Raw genomic sequence first — 22,415 nt, forward strand, 5'->3', positions numbered from 1 at the left:
GACCAGAACTTTGCAGATCCCTTGAACATTTATTGGTGCTAATTTCACTGCTTCTCTTCACCTAATCCCCCACACCTTTTGTTGTCATTTGTTTTAGAAATAAAAATGATTTGAAACTCGATTTTGAGTATTCTTGACCCTACCTCCAACATGTGGGCTTCCCATCCACCAATTAACTGAGGAACAGCCAGTTGTAAGAAATGCAGAGCATGGAGCTACCATGCTCTTCAAGCATACCATTCACTTCAAATCTCCGTGTCACCACCCAGGAAGCTCTCCAAACTCTAGCCTTCTGAGTTTTTATCTTAGGCTTAATGATGAGGGATCGATTGAGTGAATTATTGGCCATTATCTGTTGATTCAACTTGTAGCTCTTCTCCCCTCCCTGAAAGTCAGGGAGGTGGGGCAGAAAATTCAACCCCTAATCACACATGAGTTCCCCTGGCAACTAGCCCCTGTTTTTTTTTTTTTTTTTTTTTTTTATGATAGTCACAGAGAGAGAGAGAGAGAGGCAGAGACACAGGCAGAGGGAGAAGCAGGCTCCATGCACCGGGAGCCTGATGTGGGATTCGATCCCAGGTCTCCAAGATCGCGCCCTGAGCCAAAGGCAGGCGCCAAACCGCTGCGCCACCCAGGGATCCCTAGCCCCTGTTCTTAGGTGTTTTCAGAAAGTCATCTCATTAATATAAACAGGTGTGGTTGAAAGGAGTTGGTTATGAATATCAAGACACTTTTATTAGAGGAAAACCAAAAAACACTCAAATACAGAGAACAAATGGTTACCAGAGGGGTGGTGGTGGGGTGGGGGATGAATGAAATAGGTGAAGAGGATTAAGGAGGGCACTTATCCTAATGAGCACTGAGTAACATATGAAACTGTTGAATCACTATGTTGTACACCTGCAACTAATACCACTGTGTGTTGACTATACTGGAATTTTTTAAAAACACACCTTTACTGCTCTTACCGCTTAGGAAATACCAAGGACTTTAGGATATCTGGGCTAGAAATAAGACAAAGACCAAATATGTGTGTGTGTGTGTGTGTGTGTGTGTGTGTGTGTGTATATATATATTTTTTAAGATTTTTATTTATTGAGAGACCCAGGGAGAGAGGCAGAGACACAGGCAGAGGGAGAAGCAGGCTCCATGCAGGGAGCCCGACATGGGACTCCATCCTGGGTCTCCAGGATCACGCCCTAGGCCAAAGGCAGGCACTAAACTGCTGAGCCACCCAAGGATCCCCTCCTTTTGGGCCTCTTTTGTGCAGTCATTTTCCATTTTGTCACAGTACAAGGAATTCAGTATTATGGGAGATCCTAAGGACTTCCAAAAAAGTTTAAGAAGCATTGGTTCCTTCCATCTAACAACTTATCAGCTATATTAAAATCTATGCACACAAAAAAAGTGCTTTTACATTGCATACTGTAGCTTAGTCTAAAATGTCTAAGGGGAAAAAAGGTGATCATGGAGGAAAAAGGTACTGGAAAAAAGTAAACTTCAAACCTGAGGGCGGGAGCACTAAAACCAAAATACATGTATTATTTATAGAAAATGTTTTCTGTTTTAATCTTTTCTTTTTAAACAAGGACTCATACTTTTAAAAAAACCACATCTGTTTAGCAAAAAAAAAAAAAAAAAGTTGAGAACTTTTAATTTAAGGACTGCAAATGCCAGTGTAATTTTTTAATTTGCAGTTTCTGTAAACAACTTGTATAATAGAAAAGCAGAGAAATAAATTTCCCTCCCCTTCAGATGCACCTCACGTTTGTTTTAAAGCATAGTAGTTAGTCCAGATTTAAGAAGGTTTGGGGTGAATAAGGTAAGAAAGATTTTTTTTTTTTTTTGGCATCAAATCTTTCTGCCTGCCTCTCAGCTTGCTTCAGAAAATTAAAAAAAAAATCACAATAGTAATCAAAACATACGTAACCTTGGAACAGAAGGAAATGCTGTGGACCAGAGAACTCCAAGAATTGTTTTAAAAATTTTAAAAAAAAGTGCTACCCTGGGAAAAGTACTCTTAATACTTTTGAAATCTTTAGAGCAACTTTAAGGCTTGTAAATATATAGAACAGGGATCCCTGGGTGGCGCAGCGGTTTGGCACCTGCCTTTGGCCCAGGGCGTGATCCTGGAGACCCGGGATCGAATCCCACATTAGGCTCCCAGTGCATGGAGCCTGCTTCTCCCTCTGCCTGTGTCTCTGCCTCCCTCTCTCTCTGTGTGACTATCATAAATAAATAAAAAATTAAAAAAAAAATAAAAAAGTAAATATATAGAACAAATATTAAAAAAAAAACAAAAAGAAATTGACTCAATACTATTTCTTTTCACTTTCAAAGACAAACATCGCAAGTTTAAAAAAAAATTTAAAAAAATAAAATCTCTAAGGGGCACGCAGGTTTTCCTGAGTGGCTTGGATTTTCGTTTTGACTTAAGAAACAAGAAGGCAATTTTCCTTAGGAGTTGACCAGGCTCTATTTGATATCCAAAGAAAGAAGGCATGAGAAGTCATGCCCTATGGCAAGACTTTCAGAGGCAAGAACATAAATGCATATATTATATTTTGTTTTAAGTTGGGACTTGGTATGTTTATTTTTTAAAATAGCTATATTTTAGAACAGTTTTAGGTTCACAACAAAATTGAGCATAACTACAGAGTTCTTACAAACCCCTGTCCACACATATGCACAGTCTCCTCCATTAACAACATCCCCCACCAGAATAGTACATTTGTTTCAACTGATAAACCTACATGGACATATCATTATCATCCAAAGTCTATAATTTACATTAAGGTTTACTCCTCTTGGTGTTGTATACTATGTGTTTTAACAAATACATAATGACATGTATCCACCATTATAGTTATCACACAGAGTAGTTTCACTGTCCTAAAATTCCTCTGTGCCCCTCCTATTCATCCCTTCCTCCCCGCCAACCCCTGGCAACCTCTGACGTCTCCAGTTTTGTCTTTTCCAGAATGGCACATAGTTGGACTCACAGAGTATGTAGCTTTCACAGATTGCTGCTTTCACTTGATAATATACATTGAAGTTCCCTCTGTGTCTTTCAATGGTTTAATAGCTTATTTCTTTTTATGACTGAATATTATGTCTGGATGTACCACTGTTAATTGATTTACCTACTTTAAATTGATTTAAAAAAATTCTGGGGCACCTGGGTGGCTCAGTGGTTGAGCGTCTGCCTTTGGCTCAGGTTGTAATCCCGGGGTCCTGGGACAGAGTCCCGCATCGGGATCCCTGCAGGGAGCCTGCTTCTCCCTCTGCCTATGTCTCTGTCTTTGTGTCTCTCATGAATAAATAAAATCTTAAATAAATTCCCCTAACACACACTTTTTAGAAACCAAAGCCACCTCTTCTGTGACACTCCCTATTCCCACTAGTATTTCTGCAGAACTTACTACTATTATACTGCTTACTTAGCATTACATCTCAAATAACTTTATGTGTCCTTCCTACTCAGCCAGGAGTTTTGCTCTGTTCATAAGCAATGGCCTATTTATTGAAATGTCTGGATCAGAGAAATAAGATCTGACTAGTTGGTGCCAAGAATGGAGCCTAGATGTAACTATTACTGTGCTATTCATCATAATGGACTAACTAAAGGTCATTATTTAAAAAAAAAAAAAAGCACACACATTTAAATATACCTATTACATATATTTGTCACCAACGCATCACAATGAAGTCACAAAAAAAGTAGGCTTACTTTAATTCACAACAGTATAGATCCTGTGAAAACACATTTTTCATCTTTGTGATTTTCAATACTCTGCTTATTTTAATTTAAAGCAGTTTAACAACATTTGAGATTAAATGTAAAAACCTGTAATTTCATTCAGACTTTAGAAACTTGGGAAATAAAAGGTCATGATGGAGAAACATTAAGAAATTTGTAGAATTACCAAACTCACAGTACCACATTCCTTTATAAAAGCATCTCGATAAAACAAAAAACAATGGGAGACAAAAAGTATGGAAAACACAGAAGTCAAATAAGAGATTTTGGTTTAGTACTTTCCCTGAGTCTCTTGTTTTTACAATTCAAATACAAGTGAGGCCAATTCAAAATTGACTCACAGGTCTTGCCTCCTCCACGCTGATATGAGGAATACATTTAAGACAAGAGGCTATACACTCAAATGGTCCCAGGGCTGTATTCAAATGCCAATTTGCTTATGTCACTGCTACAGGGTTATCTGAACTGCTGCTGCCTGCTGCACATGGGCGTAAAGAGCTGTCAAGATTTTATCTTGGCCTGCCATAATATAACATGTGAGACTTATACCAAATGAAGACAGAAGATTTCAAATATTAATAAATATTAATTTTCTAAATGGATTTGGACACTATGTACATCAAATTAAGGTAACTCAACACAGAAACACTTTTATGTTTTAAAAAATCTTACATGAACAGGAATTGGGGTAAGTCATTTTACAATTTTAAATCTCAGATGTTATATAAGAAAACATTTTTTAAAAACTCTGTTAAATCCCAATAAAACAAAGTAGAAAAAGGTGGTAAGGTGATGCTTAGAATTAGATGGGCATACTAATTCCAAAATAGTTGTCACCTTGATTCCTAAACAAAATTGGCCCCTACAAATGTTTTTACTTGATTATTTAATCACAAGTATGTATATGTATTTATACATATATGTATATATTTTTGCAAATGATCAAGCACTTCATTAAAAGAAAATATAATAAGGATAAAAGGGTTGTTAGAATCTAAAAATTTGTTTTTACTTCAAATGTACTAGGTTACTTGCTGGACTTATACTATACGGGTACTAAGTAGTATGAATCATACTTTATAGTCAAATGTAGGAAAACACCTTCCACAGACATGTTTTTACAATAATTCTTGGGACATCTCAAAGACTTGGCAAAGCACTGCTAAACTGTATGTCTCCCTTCATCATAATGAAATCTCAATTTCAGAATAACAGCCAACATTTCAAAAACTAAAAATCATGCACTATCTTAAAATTGAGGGGTGAAACGATGGCTCTAACCACCAAAAGTATGACACTTTTTCATATTCCTATTAATTATTTAATCTTGTAATGTAAGTACCCCATTGCACAGGCGGGAAAAGTGAGGCACAAAAAGGCATATATTTGTTGTTCTTGTTTTAAGATTTGTTAGAGAAGCCAAGATCAAAACCACACAGAACTCCAGGAGTCTGACACTTTTGGGATATAATGGATTCAAGGTTTGCATGAAATGTTATATTTAACTCATGTCGTGTTTGCATCACACCATCTTAGTCCAACCTCTTATAAACTCTTTAAAGCGTGGAACTGGCAAATGCCACTTATCCCCTATCTTCTCTGACGGGGTGAAAAAGGCTAGCCAAGGCTTGTATGTTAAAAATAAAGAACAAAAAAACAAAAGAAACACCAATGTTGTAGTATTACATACTATTAGAAAAGTTCAATTATGAAAATATTCCACAACTGAATTTCAGTAACTTTCAAGAAACATTCCACAAAATTCTCTTCTCAAGAATCTGTGGGAAGGTAATAGTGCCTGGCAAGCCTCACTGTAAAACAAAAATTTACTTATTCTTTGCATTATTGTTGCTGATGTGAAATTAAATGTCTATGATTTCAGAACCGGTAGCCTCAAAGTACTAAACTACTAAATAAAACTGAAAGGATCATCCAAATTCCTAGATAACACCAAAATATTTACCTAGGATTGTTAATGAAAGCATAGCACTTTGGTACTCTTTTCAGAAAAGAAATCAAAACTTTTAAAGGTAAACATAAGCATGTGGCATTTTACATGGTTTCAAGGGAGTAACAGTAAATTGAGAGGGTGTCAACCACCACTAAAACTTCTTGACCAACTCTTTATCTTGAAAAATCCTGACCCTACCAGCTACCATTCCAATTCCACAGGGTATTTTCCAGTGAGACAAGCTGTACAATGACCATTCTTTTCAAAGCATTCCAGACCATTCCCATTCTCTTGAATCATAATATCCTGCTTTTCCACTTTTTGTTTTTTAAACTTTATCCCTTCTTGTACAGATGAAACCAGTCCTCCCACTGACAGATATATAACACTGTTTGCTCCTATAAGGAGAAAGAGAGAAAAAGGAAAAGATCATTACACTTCCTTTGAAAAGGATGATCTGCCTCAAAAGATAGCAGTTACAAACAGAAAAACTCAAGCCAGGATAAAAATTTCTCCTTTAGCTTCTTTAAAAAGAGGATGGTGGAGGGAGTAAGCAGTAAAAACTCTGGGCCTTTATCATTTTTTTAAAATATGAAATTGGAATTAAGGTAGAATAGAATTTAAAATAACAGTGAAGGTTTCAAACATGGAATGAATTCAGAAGGCTTCAGGAGTTCATTCTCTTGATTACAAAAATAGACTTTGAAGTCAGGAAAATCTGGGTACAAATTTAAGTTCAAGGTCACTTACTTTCCCAAGGCTAATTTTTCATCTATAAGGGAAACATAGCCTAACTGCAGAGTATCTGTGATATTATTATAATAATATAGATATCTTCCTGGCACAGAGTAAGTGTTCACAATAAGGTATCAATTGGGTGATATTCAAAATATTTAAGTGGTAAGGCACAGGCATGTCAAAAGAAACACAAGCCATAATCAACCAGTGTCGAGGTACCAAGGTATACTGGCTAAACATCTGTGTGACATTTAAATAGTTTATCTCATCTAATTTGAAAAACAAATGTCTTATCCAGGATAAACTAGATCACGAAGTCTGCTGACTTCATTATTAAAAATAACCCTACACTAAAAAAAAAAAAAAAAAAAAATAACCCTACACTAGTTTTCACTTTTCAATTTGTACCCACATCCAAACTATTTTATTACAATCTGTGGTAAAGTTTTTGTTTTTCTTGGGATCTGATCTTTGGAAGGCTTTAACTGATATGCTTACAGTTCTCTCTACCTGAAAAGCCTTTCTTCCTTTCACCTGACCTTGGCCTACGTCTCTAATATAACACTTACCCTGGTGTCTACAGACACCAGGCACTCTCATTATTCAGAATACTGTTGAATATCTGCTCAACATGTCATACAACACATATTTTTAACAAATACTGGACATTTTTTTATTACAACTGTAAAGACTGATAAGCTTTGGATTTTCTCTGTTAATAAAGTTTACAAAAATTTTAATACCTACCCAGATATTTTGCAAGATGTTCAAATTCAGGTTTATTGGCAATAAGCTCTTCTTTTGTTGGTATGTTTATTCCCATAAAGCATGGATATCTAACTGGTGGTGAAGCCACTCTAATGTGTACCTTAGAGAGAAATCATTTCACACATTACTTTCACATTCATTTTAAGAATAATTGTGCAAGGAGCACCTGGGTGGCTCAATTGGTTAGGAAGGAGTCCAACTCTTGATTTTTTTTTTTTTTTCCAACTCTTGATTTTGGCTCAGGTCTGGTCTCAGGGTTGTCAGCCCCAAATCAGATTCCACACTTAGCTTAAGACTCCCTCACACACACACTCTCTCTCAAAAATAAAAAATAAAAATCTAAGAATTCTAAGGAGATTATCGTAATCATGAAAATAAGTCATTAAAAAGCTGGAAACTCATAATCACAATTACCTCTAAAAAAAAAAAAGATTTATTTTAGAGAGAGAGAGGGCACACGAGCACAGGAGCAGGAGGAGCAAAAAGAGAGGGAAAGAGTCCCAAGCAGACTCCACACTGAGCACAGAACCCAACACAGAGCTTGGTCTCATGACCCTGAGACTATGACCTGAGTGGAAACCAAGAGTCAGACTCTGTCTGAACTTACTGCACCACCCAGGCGTCCCTCATAATCATAATTATCTGTAAGGCTTTCTAGAAAGACTGTCACTGCTTTCCATGCCACTTTCTCCTACAAGAGATTTTATTTTTAAATCCATTCAACTATTGTAAGTGATATCTCACTTCTGTAATTTGAATTACTGAGATATTTAGAGTTAGCATAAGCTTTAAGATTTAAAAACATAACCCAGTGTGGCAAATGTATTGCAATAGGATTTGTTCTGCATCTTCAAAAAGAGAAATGCTCTAAAAACAAAAAGCATTCTATTTTGTGGATTTAGTTTTTAAAAATAATTTTATAGGGGCAGCCCGGGTGGCTCAGCAGTGTAGCACTGCCTTCGGCCCAGGGTGTGATCCTGGAGACCTGGGATCGAGTCCCACGTCGGGTTCCCTGCATGGAGCCCGCTTCTCCCTCTGCCTTTGTCTCTGCCTCTCTCTCTCTCTCTCTGTGTGTCTCTATGAATAAATGAATAAAATCTTTAAAAAAATAAATTGCGATTTTTATGCCAGTATAATATTATTAATTATTGATGCTTTAGGATATATTTAATATTACTTACCTCTTTTGCACCAGATTCTTTGAGCAATTTGATTATGGGTGAGATGGTATTGCCTCGTACAATTGAATCATCTACAAGAACAATTCTTTTGCCTTTAAAGTTGTCCGACAATACTCCAAATTTTTTTGCAACACCAAGTTGTCTTAACCTCATGTTTGGTTGAATGAAGGTTCTTCCTACATACCGGTTTTTACATAGCACTTCCACATATGGAAGCCCACACTAATAGACAAGAAATAAAAGGACAATGAGCTGCATTAAATAGAGAACTCTAGGTTCCTATTTTCTCTAGGTCATGCTTCCGTTATAACATATAAGCAAACATTTTAAATTGCTATTCTGAAGTCTCCAACAACAGATTACAGTTTTCTTTCACTATTGAAACTGCAGAGAAAAAAAGGCAAAAAGGAAAATCATTCAAGGTAATATACTCAGTGGGAAAACCAATTCCTTTTGCCAGAAGTTACAAAGCTTCTCTCTTAAATATTATTTCTCTGTCTTGGAAGAGAATACTAAACATGTGAAGACATGACAAATAATAAATCACTGTCAGAAAAATTCACAGCAACTAAAAATTATCAGCAAAAAATGAATTAAACCCATAATGCAAAGGATATGCTTTTTGAGGGCACAGGAAGTGATTTAGCCATCTTCCAATGTAATACTAATCTAAAATGTATGCATATTTTTCTTTTAAAAACTAATAAACTTTTCAACATACTGAATGCTGAGTAGGACACCCCAAGATCACTATAGTTATGTAATCTAAGTGCTTATGAAAAATGAAATTAAGCATAGTACTAAAAACATTACATAAAAAAAGAATTAAAAAAGGCGTGCCTGGGTGGCGCAGTCAACCAATGGGCATTTGATCTCAGCTCAGGTCTTAATCTCAGGGATGTGAATTCAAGCCCCATGGTAAGCTCCACACTGGGCATGGAGCCCACTTAAAATAAATAAATAAATTTTAAAACATTACACAAAATGAATATAAATGGCTTTATTATCACCCATACTAAATAGGGCACAGATATACCTGTGGTTACTGAGGGCACTTCATGAAATAGATTTTAATAATAAGTAAATATTACCACTAAATTATATATATTCAGGATGTTATCTTTTTAAATGAAGGGGATCATGCTGCTAAACTTTGGGTGGACTCCACTAAAACAGCATCACTGAATGAAAAGGCTGGAAAAGTAATTCTTGTAAAGGATCCAACATTTTCTTTTTCCTTGTCATATATTGATAAGTTTCTTGTTATATATACAAGGATTTCTAACGTCAGTGCTACAAGAATATTTCCCTGCATGTCAAGAGAAAATACCTTTCCTGCGTAACCAAGAGCAGCAGGTGTAGCAGATTCCGGAACAGTGCTAACCAAATCTGCATCCACAGGTGCTTCAATTGCCAGCTGCTGACCACAACGATACCTTACTGTGTAAACCATTTGGTCTGGAATGTTTGGAAAAGGAAATGGATTATTTTTACTTAACATGATATTATTCTAAGAAAATTAGCTTGTTAGATCACTATACACTGAGTATAAAAAGTAAAGTAAAACATATAAAACAACTAAAGTAATAAAGTGGGGCATTCACTATTCCAAAAAAAAAAACAAAACAAAACCAAAAAAACAACTGGCCTTAATACACATCTGAAATCATAATCTTTACTCCTAAAAGGAAAACAAAATTTAGGACTCAAATGAATGCAAATATAGTGACCATCTGACTTGTAGGTTTAGTCCCATATCCACAACATATAGCAATGTGCCTCCAAAGAGGTAAGCCTTCAAACCAAGACTGCCACATTTTAGTGAGATAAATGACACTTATATAAACAGTTAAAGATATTTTATTTACCTTCAAATATACTATCTGGTCTTGCAAAATAAACATATTCAAAGATACAAAAAGCCATCGGGTTTCCTTCAGACCTTGGTATAATATCAAGAGTTTGGACACTACGTTTTGTTATTTCCACAATTTCTCCAGGCAAGACTTCACGGTAGTATCTTGGGAAACAGTGTTAAAGAAAGAAGACTTAACTACGAAGTACACACAGAGTCCCTTCCCTTATAAAGGAAAAGTGATTCAGTTTAAGAGATAGCTTAATAAACAAGTAATATTCCTCCAGCAATAAATCTAGTATGTATATATATTACCCCTAAATTCTAATTCTGAATTAAAAAAAAAAAAAGCCCTAAGTTTTACTGAGTTTTAGTAGAAGTTAAAGACAACATTTTTATTCTTGCTTAAATTTTTTGATCATAACTACTCCTTCTGGAGGAGATCTTCCTTTCTAAAATATGTCTCATGGTATTGTGAAAACAAGATGCCAGTTTCAGAATTAGAAGGTATCACTGGAGCATTAAAAGTCAGTGCAACTGCTAAATACAATGTACAAAAGAAACTGTATTTATGGATTTGTCTTCTTACAGACAACAGAAAGAAAATTTTTATGTAAAAAAATTTTTTTACTGATGTGGAAAAAGTAAATATATTGAGTGAAACAAAACTTACTTTGCGCCAATTGATAAAAAGCTACAAGATTCTGAAGATACCACCCATCCTTCTGTTTCTGAAGACTTTTTCTCTGTAAATCACAAAGCAATATAGTTAAAGGATTCAAGAAATTTTACAAGAGACTACCTATTTCAAAAGAACAGTTAACACAAAATAAATTTAAAAAAAAATTCTATGACTTTAAGAGCATATGGATCTAACTACCTAGAATTTAAATAAGTTTGAAAAGAAAAAAAGCCATTGATCTTCATTTGACTCGAGCCAAGATAAAATTAATGGTACCGGGATCCCTGGGTGGCGCAGTGGTTTGGCGCCTGCCTTTGACCCAGGGTGCGATCCTGGAGACCCAGGATCGAATCCCATGTTGGGCTCCCGGTGCATGGAGCCTGCTTCTCCCTCTGCCTGTGTCTCTGCCTCTCCCTCTCTCTGTGTGACTATCATAAATAAATTAAAAAAAAAAAAAAATAATGATACCAAAATTTTTTCAAAATCTGATTTTACAGCTCCAATAGGCATCAAATAAGTACTGAAGTCATACTATGATCAAATGAAAAAGCTGATCAAAGGATATGAATAGGTAATTCAGACAAGACAAAACAGGAATGTCTCATTAAATTTTTAAAAATGGCTCATACTCAAGGAAATGTACCTTAAAAACTCTCATATTTTTCTTTTTTACTTAGTTCCTTCTCATTCATAAGCTTCCTTTATCTAATGAATTGAGGGTGTGCCACCAGTAGGACAATGACATGGAAAAGCACTATGAAATTATATTTCTTCTGAAGTGTATTTATTACCTTTATCATTTATATCAGATACAGGAATAAGACTTCCAATGCATAGAGGACGATTTCCATAAGGATCTCGTACTGCATAAATAACATCTCTGTGCATTATAAGCAGGGAATATGCTGTGGGTGCTTCCTTCATTAAGTTCTTAATCCTAGAATTAAATAATTGAATGAATAATTTCAGTTATAAACACATGCAAGGCAGCGCTCGTTACCAGACCTGTGAGATTAACCTAGTTTTACAATTACCTTGCTACCCAATCTGGGGTACCATCTTGTTCCTGAGGAGGTGTATATGCCAGTAACTGGGTAATCATTTCGCTATCAGAACTTGTTGACAAACCAATACCATGCCGCAGAAGCTATTAAGAATGGAGAAAAGTGTAATCATTAGAGGGAAAGCTCCACCTGACCCTTCTTCACCCAACAGCCCACCATTATACAAAGAGGTCAGGTATTGTGTAAATTTTCAGTTATGAAAATCCTGCACTCTACTAATGATGTGTATATAGTAATGGAGAATCACTGCTGGAGGCAATGGGAAGAAGTTTCTGAAGATTTTGTGATTTTCTTTTTTTTAAAAGATTTTATTTATTTATATGAAAGACAACGAGAGAGCACAAGCAGGGGGAAAGGCAGAAGGAGAGGGAGAAGCAGGCTCCCCACTAAGCAGGGAGCCCTATGTGGGGCTCGATGCCAGTACCCTGGGATCATGACCTGAGCTAAAAAGGCAGACTGAGCCCCTCTCTGAAGGTTTTTAAGGAAGGAAAAAGTGTTCTAGGAAGCATATAGAATAGCTTTTGAAAACTAAGTTTGAAAAAAAAAAAAAAATGAAAACTAAGTTTGAAGGAACGTAGACCTGCAATAAAGGTGGGGGTAGTAGAGAAGGCACAAGAATTTGGAATTGTGATTCTAACATTTTAAGCCCTTGACAATCCTAATAGGACACATTCCCTTAAAAGTAGCACACTACAGTGAGGCCTCTCAAGACAGGTTTATCGGTGGTAGTGCTGGTAGCTACCCACCTCCACTGATCATCACTTACAGAACAGAGGAAAGGAATTAGCCATACTGAACAATTAAACACATAAGATGTAATAAAATTGGTTGAGCACTCTCCTGATGATTTTAAGGTTCTGAGCAAGACTGCCCAGGATAAGAACATCCCCATTAAGATGTACAGGCTGAGTTTAAACTCATACTATAGAACAGTTTTAGTAAGCAGCTAAATACGTAGAAGTAAAATCCGGCATCTAGGTAAGGGGTTATGTCTACAAAGAATGAGCTAGGTATTGTTCAGAATTGAACTTTTAATGGTTACTGTAAGTGTCATCACTTGTTTGTGTTTTTGTTTTGTTTTGTTTTTTAGTAATTTTCACTTCATGTTTATACTTTTTCTGATTGTATAAATTAAAAAATTCTCTTTTCACTTGGGGGAAGAAAAATATTTCAATATCATTATAATACCAAAGCCTAAGAAAAGGGCAGAAGAAAGCTCTGGGAAATAACTAAAGCTAGAATTGAAAATAAAAGGATAAAAAAAAAAAAGAAAAAGAAAAGAAAAAAGGATAATGAGTGGTATGGGAAGCATGGTTCTAAATATATTTTCACCCACTAAAATTCACCATTGTTTGACTTCTGTCACTACTTATCCTATATAAAATGCCTAGTTCTAGAATGCTAAGGAGATAATTGTGTGTATGTGTGGTAGAACCATCCTGTTAATGAATACCACCTGAGATTTCTTTTTATTTGCAAGGTTACCAGATCAAGATTATCAGAATCCAGTGAACCAAAAGAAATTTGGCATCAATAAATGAATGGCAAGAATGGAAAATTAAGCTATCAGAAATATAAAGATATGAAGTAATTAAAAAAAAAGATGACATAAAAACAAAAAAGATAAAAAAATTTAAAAAAATTTAAAAAAAGATGACATGATGACAAAGGTATAGGCACAAAGTAACACAGAATGCTCCAAATAACATACTATGAACAAAAGAGAACATAATTAAACTCTTTTGCCCTTCCCAAGTGGTTTCCTATAATTGTTTCCAAATTATTTTTTCTTGTATTTGTTATCTTCAAGTTTATATATTCCATTTTCTTCTTAAGCTTTGAACATAAGGACAAAGCTGAAGGGTTACGAAGAGTCAATAAACCCTAAGTTTTCTGTTTCTTTTCTTTCTTTTATTTTTTTATTTATCTATTCATGAGAGGCACAAAGAGGCAGAGATACACACAGATAGAGGGAGAAGCAGGCTCCCTGCAGGGAGCCCAATGTGGGACTTGATCCTGGGACTCCAGGATCACACCCTGGGATGAAGGCAGACGCTCAACCGGTGAGCCACCCAGGCATCCCAAATTTTTCTGTTTCTAACGACAACCATAAATTAACTTTTCCAAATCTCCAAAGCAGTACACGAGAATCACCTTATGCAGACTGACCACCCTTCCAACCCCAGACTCTGGGGTGGTATTTTAGAGTCTGTAATTTTAACAAATACTTCAGGTAATTCTAACACAGTTGTCCTTTGTTATGTAACAAAGGTGTTATGTAACAGGTGGCAACAATTAGAAAATATCCTGCACCAAGATCCCCGAAAAATTCATTTCATTAATTTATCCTAATGAAAAAATGCACTTAAAAACTTACCTTTTTCCTTAATTGAGCAGCATTTACCAATTCGCCATTATGTGCCACAGCTATTTTCCCATGAAGTGTTTCAACAACAAAGGGCTGACAATTTTCTAATTCACAGTTTCCTGTAGTGGCGTATCTTGTGTGTCCGATTCCAAGGTTTGAAATATATAATTTCTTCAAATTGTCTTGAGTAAAGACATGATTTACAAGACCCATTCCCTTGCAAAGTCAAAGTAAAAACTCATCTTAGAAAAGAAAAAAAACAACAACAACAGACTTGTGGCCCTAGTGAGCAAAGGCATTTATAAGCTTCTGCTCAGGCAATCCCAAATTAGACAATGCACTTCCACTTAATTCCCTTGTGCTCCAAATTCTAGTCTTAAATAAAGACTAACCTAATTTTAAAAAACCATAAAACCTCTTTTTGGGAAAAATTTTGGGGTGAAATTCACATAACATACAATTAACCGTTTTAAGGTAAACAATTCAATAGCATTTAATACATTCATAATGTTGAAGTGCTTGTTTTATGAGATACTTTTCATTAAAACATTGAAGAACAGATGTACTAAACAATACAATTTGTCAAATATAATCAATTGCATTTTAAAAATTCAAAGCATGTTAAAATATTTAAGTAACTGGCCTGTTTCAAGGAGTCAGTCTAGCAAACTATCAGGTGAAAAGAAATGCACTCTCATATGATAAACTGAAATGGCTGATCCAGAGTATGACTTTTATATGCATATTATTCAAATTTCCGTCCCCCACCAACATACTAGTTATCATCTAGCTATTGTTATCGTTATTATTGACATTTCATTATGTTCAAATATACCTTGTGTGTTTTGAATGTTGGTACTGAATTCCCATCGCTGGTCACAATACCAGCACTCTCCTGACCCCTGTGAATATAAAAAGGCATCAACTGTTAAATTTAAATTTACCACACTGATAAGCTTCTTTATGAAGCATTACTTTTCTCAAGAGCCACCAGGAGGTGACAACACATTACATGCTAGTGCTACTTCTATTCATGATGATAGGACTAGCAATAGCAGCAGATAATATTGAGTTCTAACTAACATGCCAGGCACTGTCCTAAGCATTTACACGAATGATCTAACTTATTACACTCTCACAACAATCTTTTGAAATAGATACTATGATTGTTATTCCCATTTTACAGATAAGGACACTAAAGAAACAGAAGTTAAATAACTTGCCAAATGTCAAACAGAAAGTGGTAGCATAGCCAGGATGAGAACATAATCTGAGGCTAGAGAACTTGAGCTTCTGATACTATGTGACCTCTAAATGAAGTTGAGTATGTAGATAAAAATGTAAATCTCCAAATAAATTAGCAGGTAAAATGCTTAGTTGTGGGTACTAGAATCATGAACAAAATTCATTTATTTCTGAGGTTTTTGCTTTGCTTTTCTGCACTTACCACTATTTTTCCCCCAAAAGGTATCTATCACTTTAGTTACCACACACACACACAAAAATAAATGCTGCTTCTAAAAACCCTAAGCTGATCAGGTACTTGTATTTCATTTCCTATGTCAGTATTTTTAGGTGACTGATATAGAGAAGAAAGCAAAAGCTAAGTTAGAGGTAGCATAACACACAATATGACTTCAGGGGATCTGTACTACTGTGGAGTATCAAGTGATAAAATAAAGGTTCCAAATGTTCCACAATTTTTAGTAGTTCTGAACAAATGCTACAAATATTAAATGTTTATTAGCAAATTTTTGTTCCAAAGTATATCAGGGTAGAAATAAAAAGTAAACCTCTAATATATGTATGTATGCATTAAAATTGATATATTGACTTATTTGGCAAATTGGATCTTTTTCTAAATTACACACTGTAGTTGTTTTTTAGGCATTTTAATAAGAAAAACTACATTAAGTATACCAGCAAAGCAAAAATCTAAAAAAATTATAAATTTACTAAATTATCAATACATTATATAAATATGCATAACACTATATACCCTACACATCTGAATCATTTGTGACATAGGATTTCTTTAGTGAAATGATGTGGTCTTTACTGTTAACCTATGCTAGAAGACAAAATGATTTGTATTAGAGGGGGGAAAAATCAATGTTAGCTATAAATCTTAGGGCAGAAAGAACCTCTGCTAACCACTTCTAAATTAATTTCTAAAAAATCAACAATCTTTGGTAAACTAGAGTAAATTATGTAAGAAAAGAAATTTAAAAACGGTTTTCCCTCCTGTTCATCTCAAGGTAATTTTCCCTTAAGCTGAAATGAAAAACGTTAGGAATCATTTAGGTCTAGGCTTCTTTAATCACAAAGCCTGCTTATTTGGCAGTTTCTCAAGTTACTCCCCTCAGGCAGCTTGAGCCAGTTAAACTAGATCTTTTCAGCTCTTTGGAGCTTATTGACAACCAGCCGTCTGGTTTCCTAGGAAACAAAACCTTGGCTAGAAATAGTGAATCATTTCCAGGTCACTTTCAACATGGAGAGTGGAGCAGGAAAGCACTGGACTGAAGAAGAGGTTAAAGCTTTGCTAAGTGTCTGGGCAGAAAAAAATATACGAAAACAACTTTATGGAACACTAAGAAATAAAGGAATATTTATTTACATTGCTAAAAGGCTGCAAGCACTAGGAGTATACAGAGATTGGAAACAGTGCCGGGCAAAGTACAAAAATCTCAAATATGAATACAGAACAGTTAAATATGCTCATAACTCTGGAGACAGCTCTAAAACTATGAAGTTCTTCCATGATTTGGATGCGATCCTGCAGTATGAACCTGCCACACAATTAACAGAGGAAGATGCAAATGGCAGGTGCCTGGCAACGCTGAGCCAAAGTACAGCTTCAGAGACCACTGAAGGTAAAAAGAAAAAGTAGCATTATTTTGTTTTTACCTAACAAACTATAAGAGTACAGGATTTCTGAGTCCATATGATAAAACATAGTCTGGAATATCATGTTGAGAAAAACAACTGGCCTGTTATGCTATTTTGCACAAGGTAAAAATTTTTAAAAGATTAAATACCTCCACTTTTTAAATCTGTGATACTGAAAAACACATTAAAATAACATTAACCACTTAAAAAAGATAATAGCATTAACCACTAACGCCAACTGCTCCTTAAGCATGCCTGGTATGTTTTTTGGAAAATGGATTGGGTTTTGAAAATATTTTAGATTTAAAAAAAATTTTAAGAGTGGCAAAAGGAAAAAAAAACAATACATTTCTCCACTGTTGCTTCTCCACATCTCCAAACAAGACAGAACTTTCTGCTCTGTATTTATGTTCCCATTTTCTTAATTTATCAATAAAAGCACTGAAATACTAGGAACTAATAAATTCTTCATTACTCATTTGGAAGAAAGCTCCATTTTAACAATAAGCAAAACAAAAACAGATTGGCTAGATTAAATGATTTATGATTAAATGATTCAGATATTAAAATAAGGTTCTTGACCTGCTGTGTTGTTAAGCCTGAACTATTTACATAGAATTTGCTAGGTCTGTGGAAGCCAAATGTATCACTAGGGAAAGCTGGAAAAACAGTGGCAATAAGGAGATTTCTCCCATAGCCAAAGTCTTTACAGATGCAATTTTAAGAACAGAGTTGTTCAATTCAAAATCTCTGAATACCTACTGCCTGCAAAGTGCTGAGCTATATGCTCATGCAGTCAGTGATGTGTAACCTCAGAAAGGAGGACACAATGAATAAATGTAACAGCCAGAAGAAAATGGTTACAGTGGTAGAATAAAGATACCAAATGAGAAAGGGAAGTAACATGATAGAAGTTAAAGCTCTGTTAATTAGGTTAATGAGGTTACTCTGAACTTCGAGTTTATAAAGCTCAATAATAAATCATTTGGTAAAAAATCCACTCCACTTAACATACTCCCTTTACATTTCTGATACCAAATTCTGAAGCTTTGCAGTCATTGTCAAGTTAAATAGCAGTAACATTATTTTATTCAATTAATCATCCTGCACTCTCCATTATTTGAATGCTTTTAATATTGATTAATGATAAGTAAATCATACAGCTTCTGAAAAGCTTTGGTTTTAACCATAGGTTGGTATTGGTATAATGAAGATGTGGGTGCTCTGTCTTCACTTTTTTTTGCCACTTTTGTGTCTCTGTGTCTCCTCCACTCCTCCCCCCTCCTACTCACCCCGTGCACGTCTGTTTCTGTCTTTCTCCTCTGTGTGTGTGTCTATTCTCCACTTAACAGGATTTCCTTCTAATTTAGATACCCCCTTGGCTCCAAATTCCCCACTTTCACTTATAAGCAGAGGGCCCATAATTACCACTTAACCTTAGGGTATGTTTAAGGTATCTCAAACCCCAAATTCTAAAACTATACTCTTCCTTCATTCAGGACTGATCCTCCTACAAATTACTTACACCTTACTATCACTGTATGTCCAATCACTTACAGAAACATTTGAGATGCCTTTGACCTTTGGTCAGTCACTAAGCCCTCAAAAAAAAAAAAAATCTACTGACATGTTTCATAAGTTTTTCTCTGTTCCATTCTCATTACCACCATGCAGAACTTCATCTATCACATGGAATGTAAGATAACCTCTTAACTGGTCTCCCTACTTTTCAGTCCCTTCCCACAGATCATCCACAATGCCACTGGTTGTTGTTCTTTAAACTTTTTAAATTATACAATTATAAGCACATTAGCATTCTGTTTACTTTTTTTATTTTTTTAAAGAATTTATTTATTCATTCATGAGAGAGACACACACACACACAGAGGCAGAGACACAGGCAGAGGGAGAAGCAGGCCCCCTGCAGGGAGCCTGATGTGGGACTCGATCAAGGGGCCTCTAGGATCATGCCCTGGGCCAAAGGCGGTGCTAAACCGCTGAGCCACCTGGGCTGCCCCATTCTGTTTACTTTAGTAATAATCCTTGTATTTTACCCAGAATTAATTATAATTCAGGATTAAATATACTTAATGATTCCATAATTTTTAAGTGAGTGCATATCAGAGTTTATTTTGGCCCCCTAGAGAAATGTGCTACAATCAATACCTTTTGTCCATATTTAACATTACTACTTTAGGAGAGACTATCAGAAGTTCAGTTATTGGTCAGAAAGGGTATGATTACTTTGAAACACTTAAAAAAAAAAAAAACCTGCTTTCCAAAAGAATTTTTATTAATAGTGAGACTGTCCCTTTTATAGAGAACCTTGTCATATCAGATCATAGGGAGGGGTTAAAGTGGGAGAGAGACTTTCCTAATTTAACAAATAATAAAGTATGCTAATTCAGTAACTTATTTTGCATTTGTCTAATTACTAGTGATATCGAACAGTTTTCTATATATTTTACAAAAAACTGTTCATGTCAACTGAGGTCTTAGAAATTGCATGATCCCTTTTGCCTTACAATTTTGGTTGATTTTTTATTTGACCTATAGAATCCAAGTTTTTAATGCAATCAAACAGTCTTTTCTAAGGCTTAGAAAGCACTCCTTTCTCCAGGTCTGATTCATTTATAATGTCTTCTGGTTTTTCTATGGCGGAACCAGCAAAATTTTTATTGGTGTATGATAAACTGAAGAAGGGAAGAAAATGAATGTGCCTTTTCCACTGTTGGGATCAACCTCATGCAAGTGGTAAGGACAGAGGATCTGGTTCCCTCCGTTAGGCAGCAGGTAGTCTGACTAAGCCTTGGCAAAGAACTCAAATACAAACTCTTAAGAGACTTCATGTTCTGGAAATTATAATCATCCTCAACCTCAGAATACCTTTGACCTACTGCTACCGCAGAATCATTCCTTCGGTGACCAAATTTCCACTCTATTTCCCTCCTCTTACTTGATACAGATGCAGAGATAATGAGTTAAGAGTTTCAGTTTAAAACCTCCAGCACATGCATGAGGCTCCTTCATATAATTTTGGGATCAATCTAAGAAAAAATTACACCTGAATCAGCTGGGAAGAGAGCTTTTCTTTTTTACTCTGACCTGTATGTTTAGCATCGGCTATTTTCAACAAACATAAAACTAGGAGAAAAAACAAATAAACAAACATAAAAGTAGGCCCTAAATCAGATAATAGAATAGCAAACTCTCTCCCCTCTTTCCTTACTGTTCTCATCATGAAGCTCACATGTTAAATTAACCAGGTATATCATATTTTCTTTTTTTATATCATATTTTCTTAAAGAGAATTCTTAAATAAAAATTCTTATGTAACTACAGACTTTCATTTTCCATATTCCCATCTACATGCCATTTGAAAACAGTAGTACCTCCCTTATTTTTCATGTTATTCTATTTTAAAATAGAAATCCCTAATATAATCTTTAAGATGACAAACATTCCTTTTCTTATTTTTTTAAGATTTTTTTTTTTATTATTTATTCAGAGAGAGAGAGAGAGAGAGAGAGAGAGAGAGGCAGAGACACAAGCAGAGGGAGAAGCAGTCTCCACGAAGGGAGCCTGATGCGGGACTCGGATCCTGGGTCTCCAGGACCACACCCCGGGCTGCAGGTGGCGCTAAACTGCTGTGCCACCAGGGCTGCCCTTTTTCTTACTTTTTAATGGAATGCCTCCAAATAGTGAATTGTAATTTTAAATGTTCATGCCATTGAAATCATAACTAACATTTGCTCTCCTAATGTAAAGTAAAATAGAATGGTATTTGTTACTCAGTAAAACAATATTGAAAAAACATGGAAATGATAGATGAATAACTCTGATTCAGAAAGTTACAAAAAAGTAATCAAAACCTACTTAACTACCCTATCTCATGATCAGTTTCAGCCTCGTTATAATTATGATTCATCTTCACATGTGCCAACTGAATCCAAAATTCTATATGCTGGGTTCCTTTGAAAGATATATTTTAGTTTTTCCTATTACCCTCCTCATTTGATTACTTTAAAAGTAGTCTGTGCCTCATTTTATAAAAAATAAAACCAGGAGGTCAAGGGGGGCCATTTTCATTTTTCAAGGTTGGCATGGTTCTTTTAAATGGCACATTCCTTGGTCCATTTAAGCATAACTTAGATAAATTTCTGGAAAGTTTAGTATGTACCAATTAGCTAATTATAAAAGATACATATAAATTTTAGCTATTTGACCATATACCAATTAAAGAAGATTTTCTGATTATCTCATTATGAAACCTCTGTCTTACATTGATTGCTACTATCAAGTGCCTGTTATGTTAAAGTACTTAAAGCACAAAATAATGAAGACACCTCACTCTTTTTTTTTTTTTTTTTTAAAAGAGAGAGCATGAGCATGGAGGAGGGGTCAGGAGGGGAAGAGACAGAGAGAGACAGTGATAGAGAATCTTAAGTAGGCTCCATGTTCAGCACAGAGCCCAGCCCAGGACTTGATCTCATGATCCTGAGATCATAATCTGAGCCAAAATCAAAAATCAGAAACTTAACTGAACTACCCAGGCACCCCAAGAAAAATCTTCATTTATTTTTTTATTTTTATTTTTTTAAATCTTCATTTAAAAAATATAATTCATTGAATACGAACCACAATCATCTCTAGAAACATAAAATTAGCAAATAAATCTAGTGGAAGTTCAAAATTAACCATGTGAATGGAAGAAATTAAATTTTTCTGTATTATAAATGTATATTTAAACTATTTTATACCGTTTTATTACAATCTATGTCTAACACAAATTTATAATCCTTCATATCAAATTCAGCTCAAGCTATTAGCATTCTCAGTCATATTAATTCAATTTTTATCTTCCTTAGAACTTATTCTAAAAGGAATTCTGTTCTCTTTCTAGGTAAAATGTCAGTTACATTAGAAGATAAGGAAGATATCTCAGGAAATCCTTTACTTTTGGTTTCTCATATCAGACCAATGGAACTAGGTACAGTATTGTGGGTCAAAAAATACAATGAAACTGATCAAATTCCAAATTGGAAAGTTAGGTTGGTTTCTGAGAAAATGGCTGATTTTCCGGATAAAAACACTTAGGATTATCTTGTCCGCCCCCCGCCGCCCCCCCCGCCGCTTTTTTTTTTTTATCAGTCTATACT

General features: G+C 35.1%; 2 protein-coding genes across 22 annotated transcripts in view; one reads left to right on the forward strand and one right to left on the reverse strand.

The window, feature by feature from the left end:
- LOC140604105 (bifunctional phosphoribosylaminoimidazole carboxylase/phosphoribosylaminoimidazole succinocarboxamide synthetase) overlaps positions 1–22,415 on the forward strand; it is a 386,988-nt gene that overhangs the window by 319,277 nt on the left and 45,296 nt on the right. For 16 of the 19 annotated variants that reach the window (XM_072775131.1, XM_072775137.1, XM_072775133.1 and 13 more), the window contains one exon: positions 22,160–22,246. In XM_072775131.1, coding sequence (XP_072631232.1) covers positions 22,160–22,246 — 87 coding nt within the window. Of the gene's footprint in view, positions 1–4,214; positions 4,390–16,843; positions 17,241–19,955; positions 20,011–22,159; positions 22,247–22,415 lie in introns of those variants that run through there. The other 3 variants (XM_072775150.1, XM_072775146.1, XM_072775148.1) reach the window with 3 other exon arrangements.
- The window catches only part of PPAT (phosphoribosyl pyrophosphate amidotransferase), a 37,261-nt gene continuing 18,506 nt past the window's right edge, over positions 3,661–22,415 (reverse strand). For all 3 annotated transcript variants that reach the window (XM_072775165.1, XM_072775163.1, XM_072775164.1), the window contains exons 2-11: positions 15,203–15,269; positions 14,377–14,583; positions 11,970–12,082; positions 11,727–11,872; positions 10,927–10,999; positions 10,267–10,418; positions 9,729–9,856; positions 8,399–8,620; positions 7,197–7,317; positions 3,661–6,109 (exon numbers count right to left, since the gene is read on the reverse strand). In XM_072775165.1, the coding sequence (XP_072631266.1) occupies positions 5,913–6,109; positions 7,197–7,317; positions 8,399–8,620; positions 9,729–9,856; positions 10,267–10,418; positions 10,927–10,999; positions 11,727–11,872; positions 11,970–12,082; positions 14,377–14,580 (1,356 nt within the window). In that variant the 5' untranslated portion in view covers positions 14,581–14,583; positions 15,203–15,269 and the 3' untranslated portion in view covers positions 3,661–5,912. The remainder of the gene's footprint in view (positions 6,110–7,196; positions 7,318–8,398; positions 8,621–9,728; positions 9,857–10,266; positions 10,419–10,926; positions 11,000–11,726; positions 11,873–11,969; positions 12,083–14,376; positions 14,584–15,202; positions 15,270–22,415) is intronic.

This window comes from Canis lupus, chromosome 14 (genome assembly GCF_048164855.1).
Source record: "Canis lupus baileyi chromosome 14, mCanLup2.hap1, whole genome shotgun sequence".
NCBI lineage: Eukaryota > Metazoa > Chordata > Mammalia > Carnivora > Canidae > Canis > Canis lupus.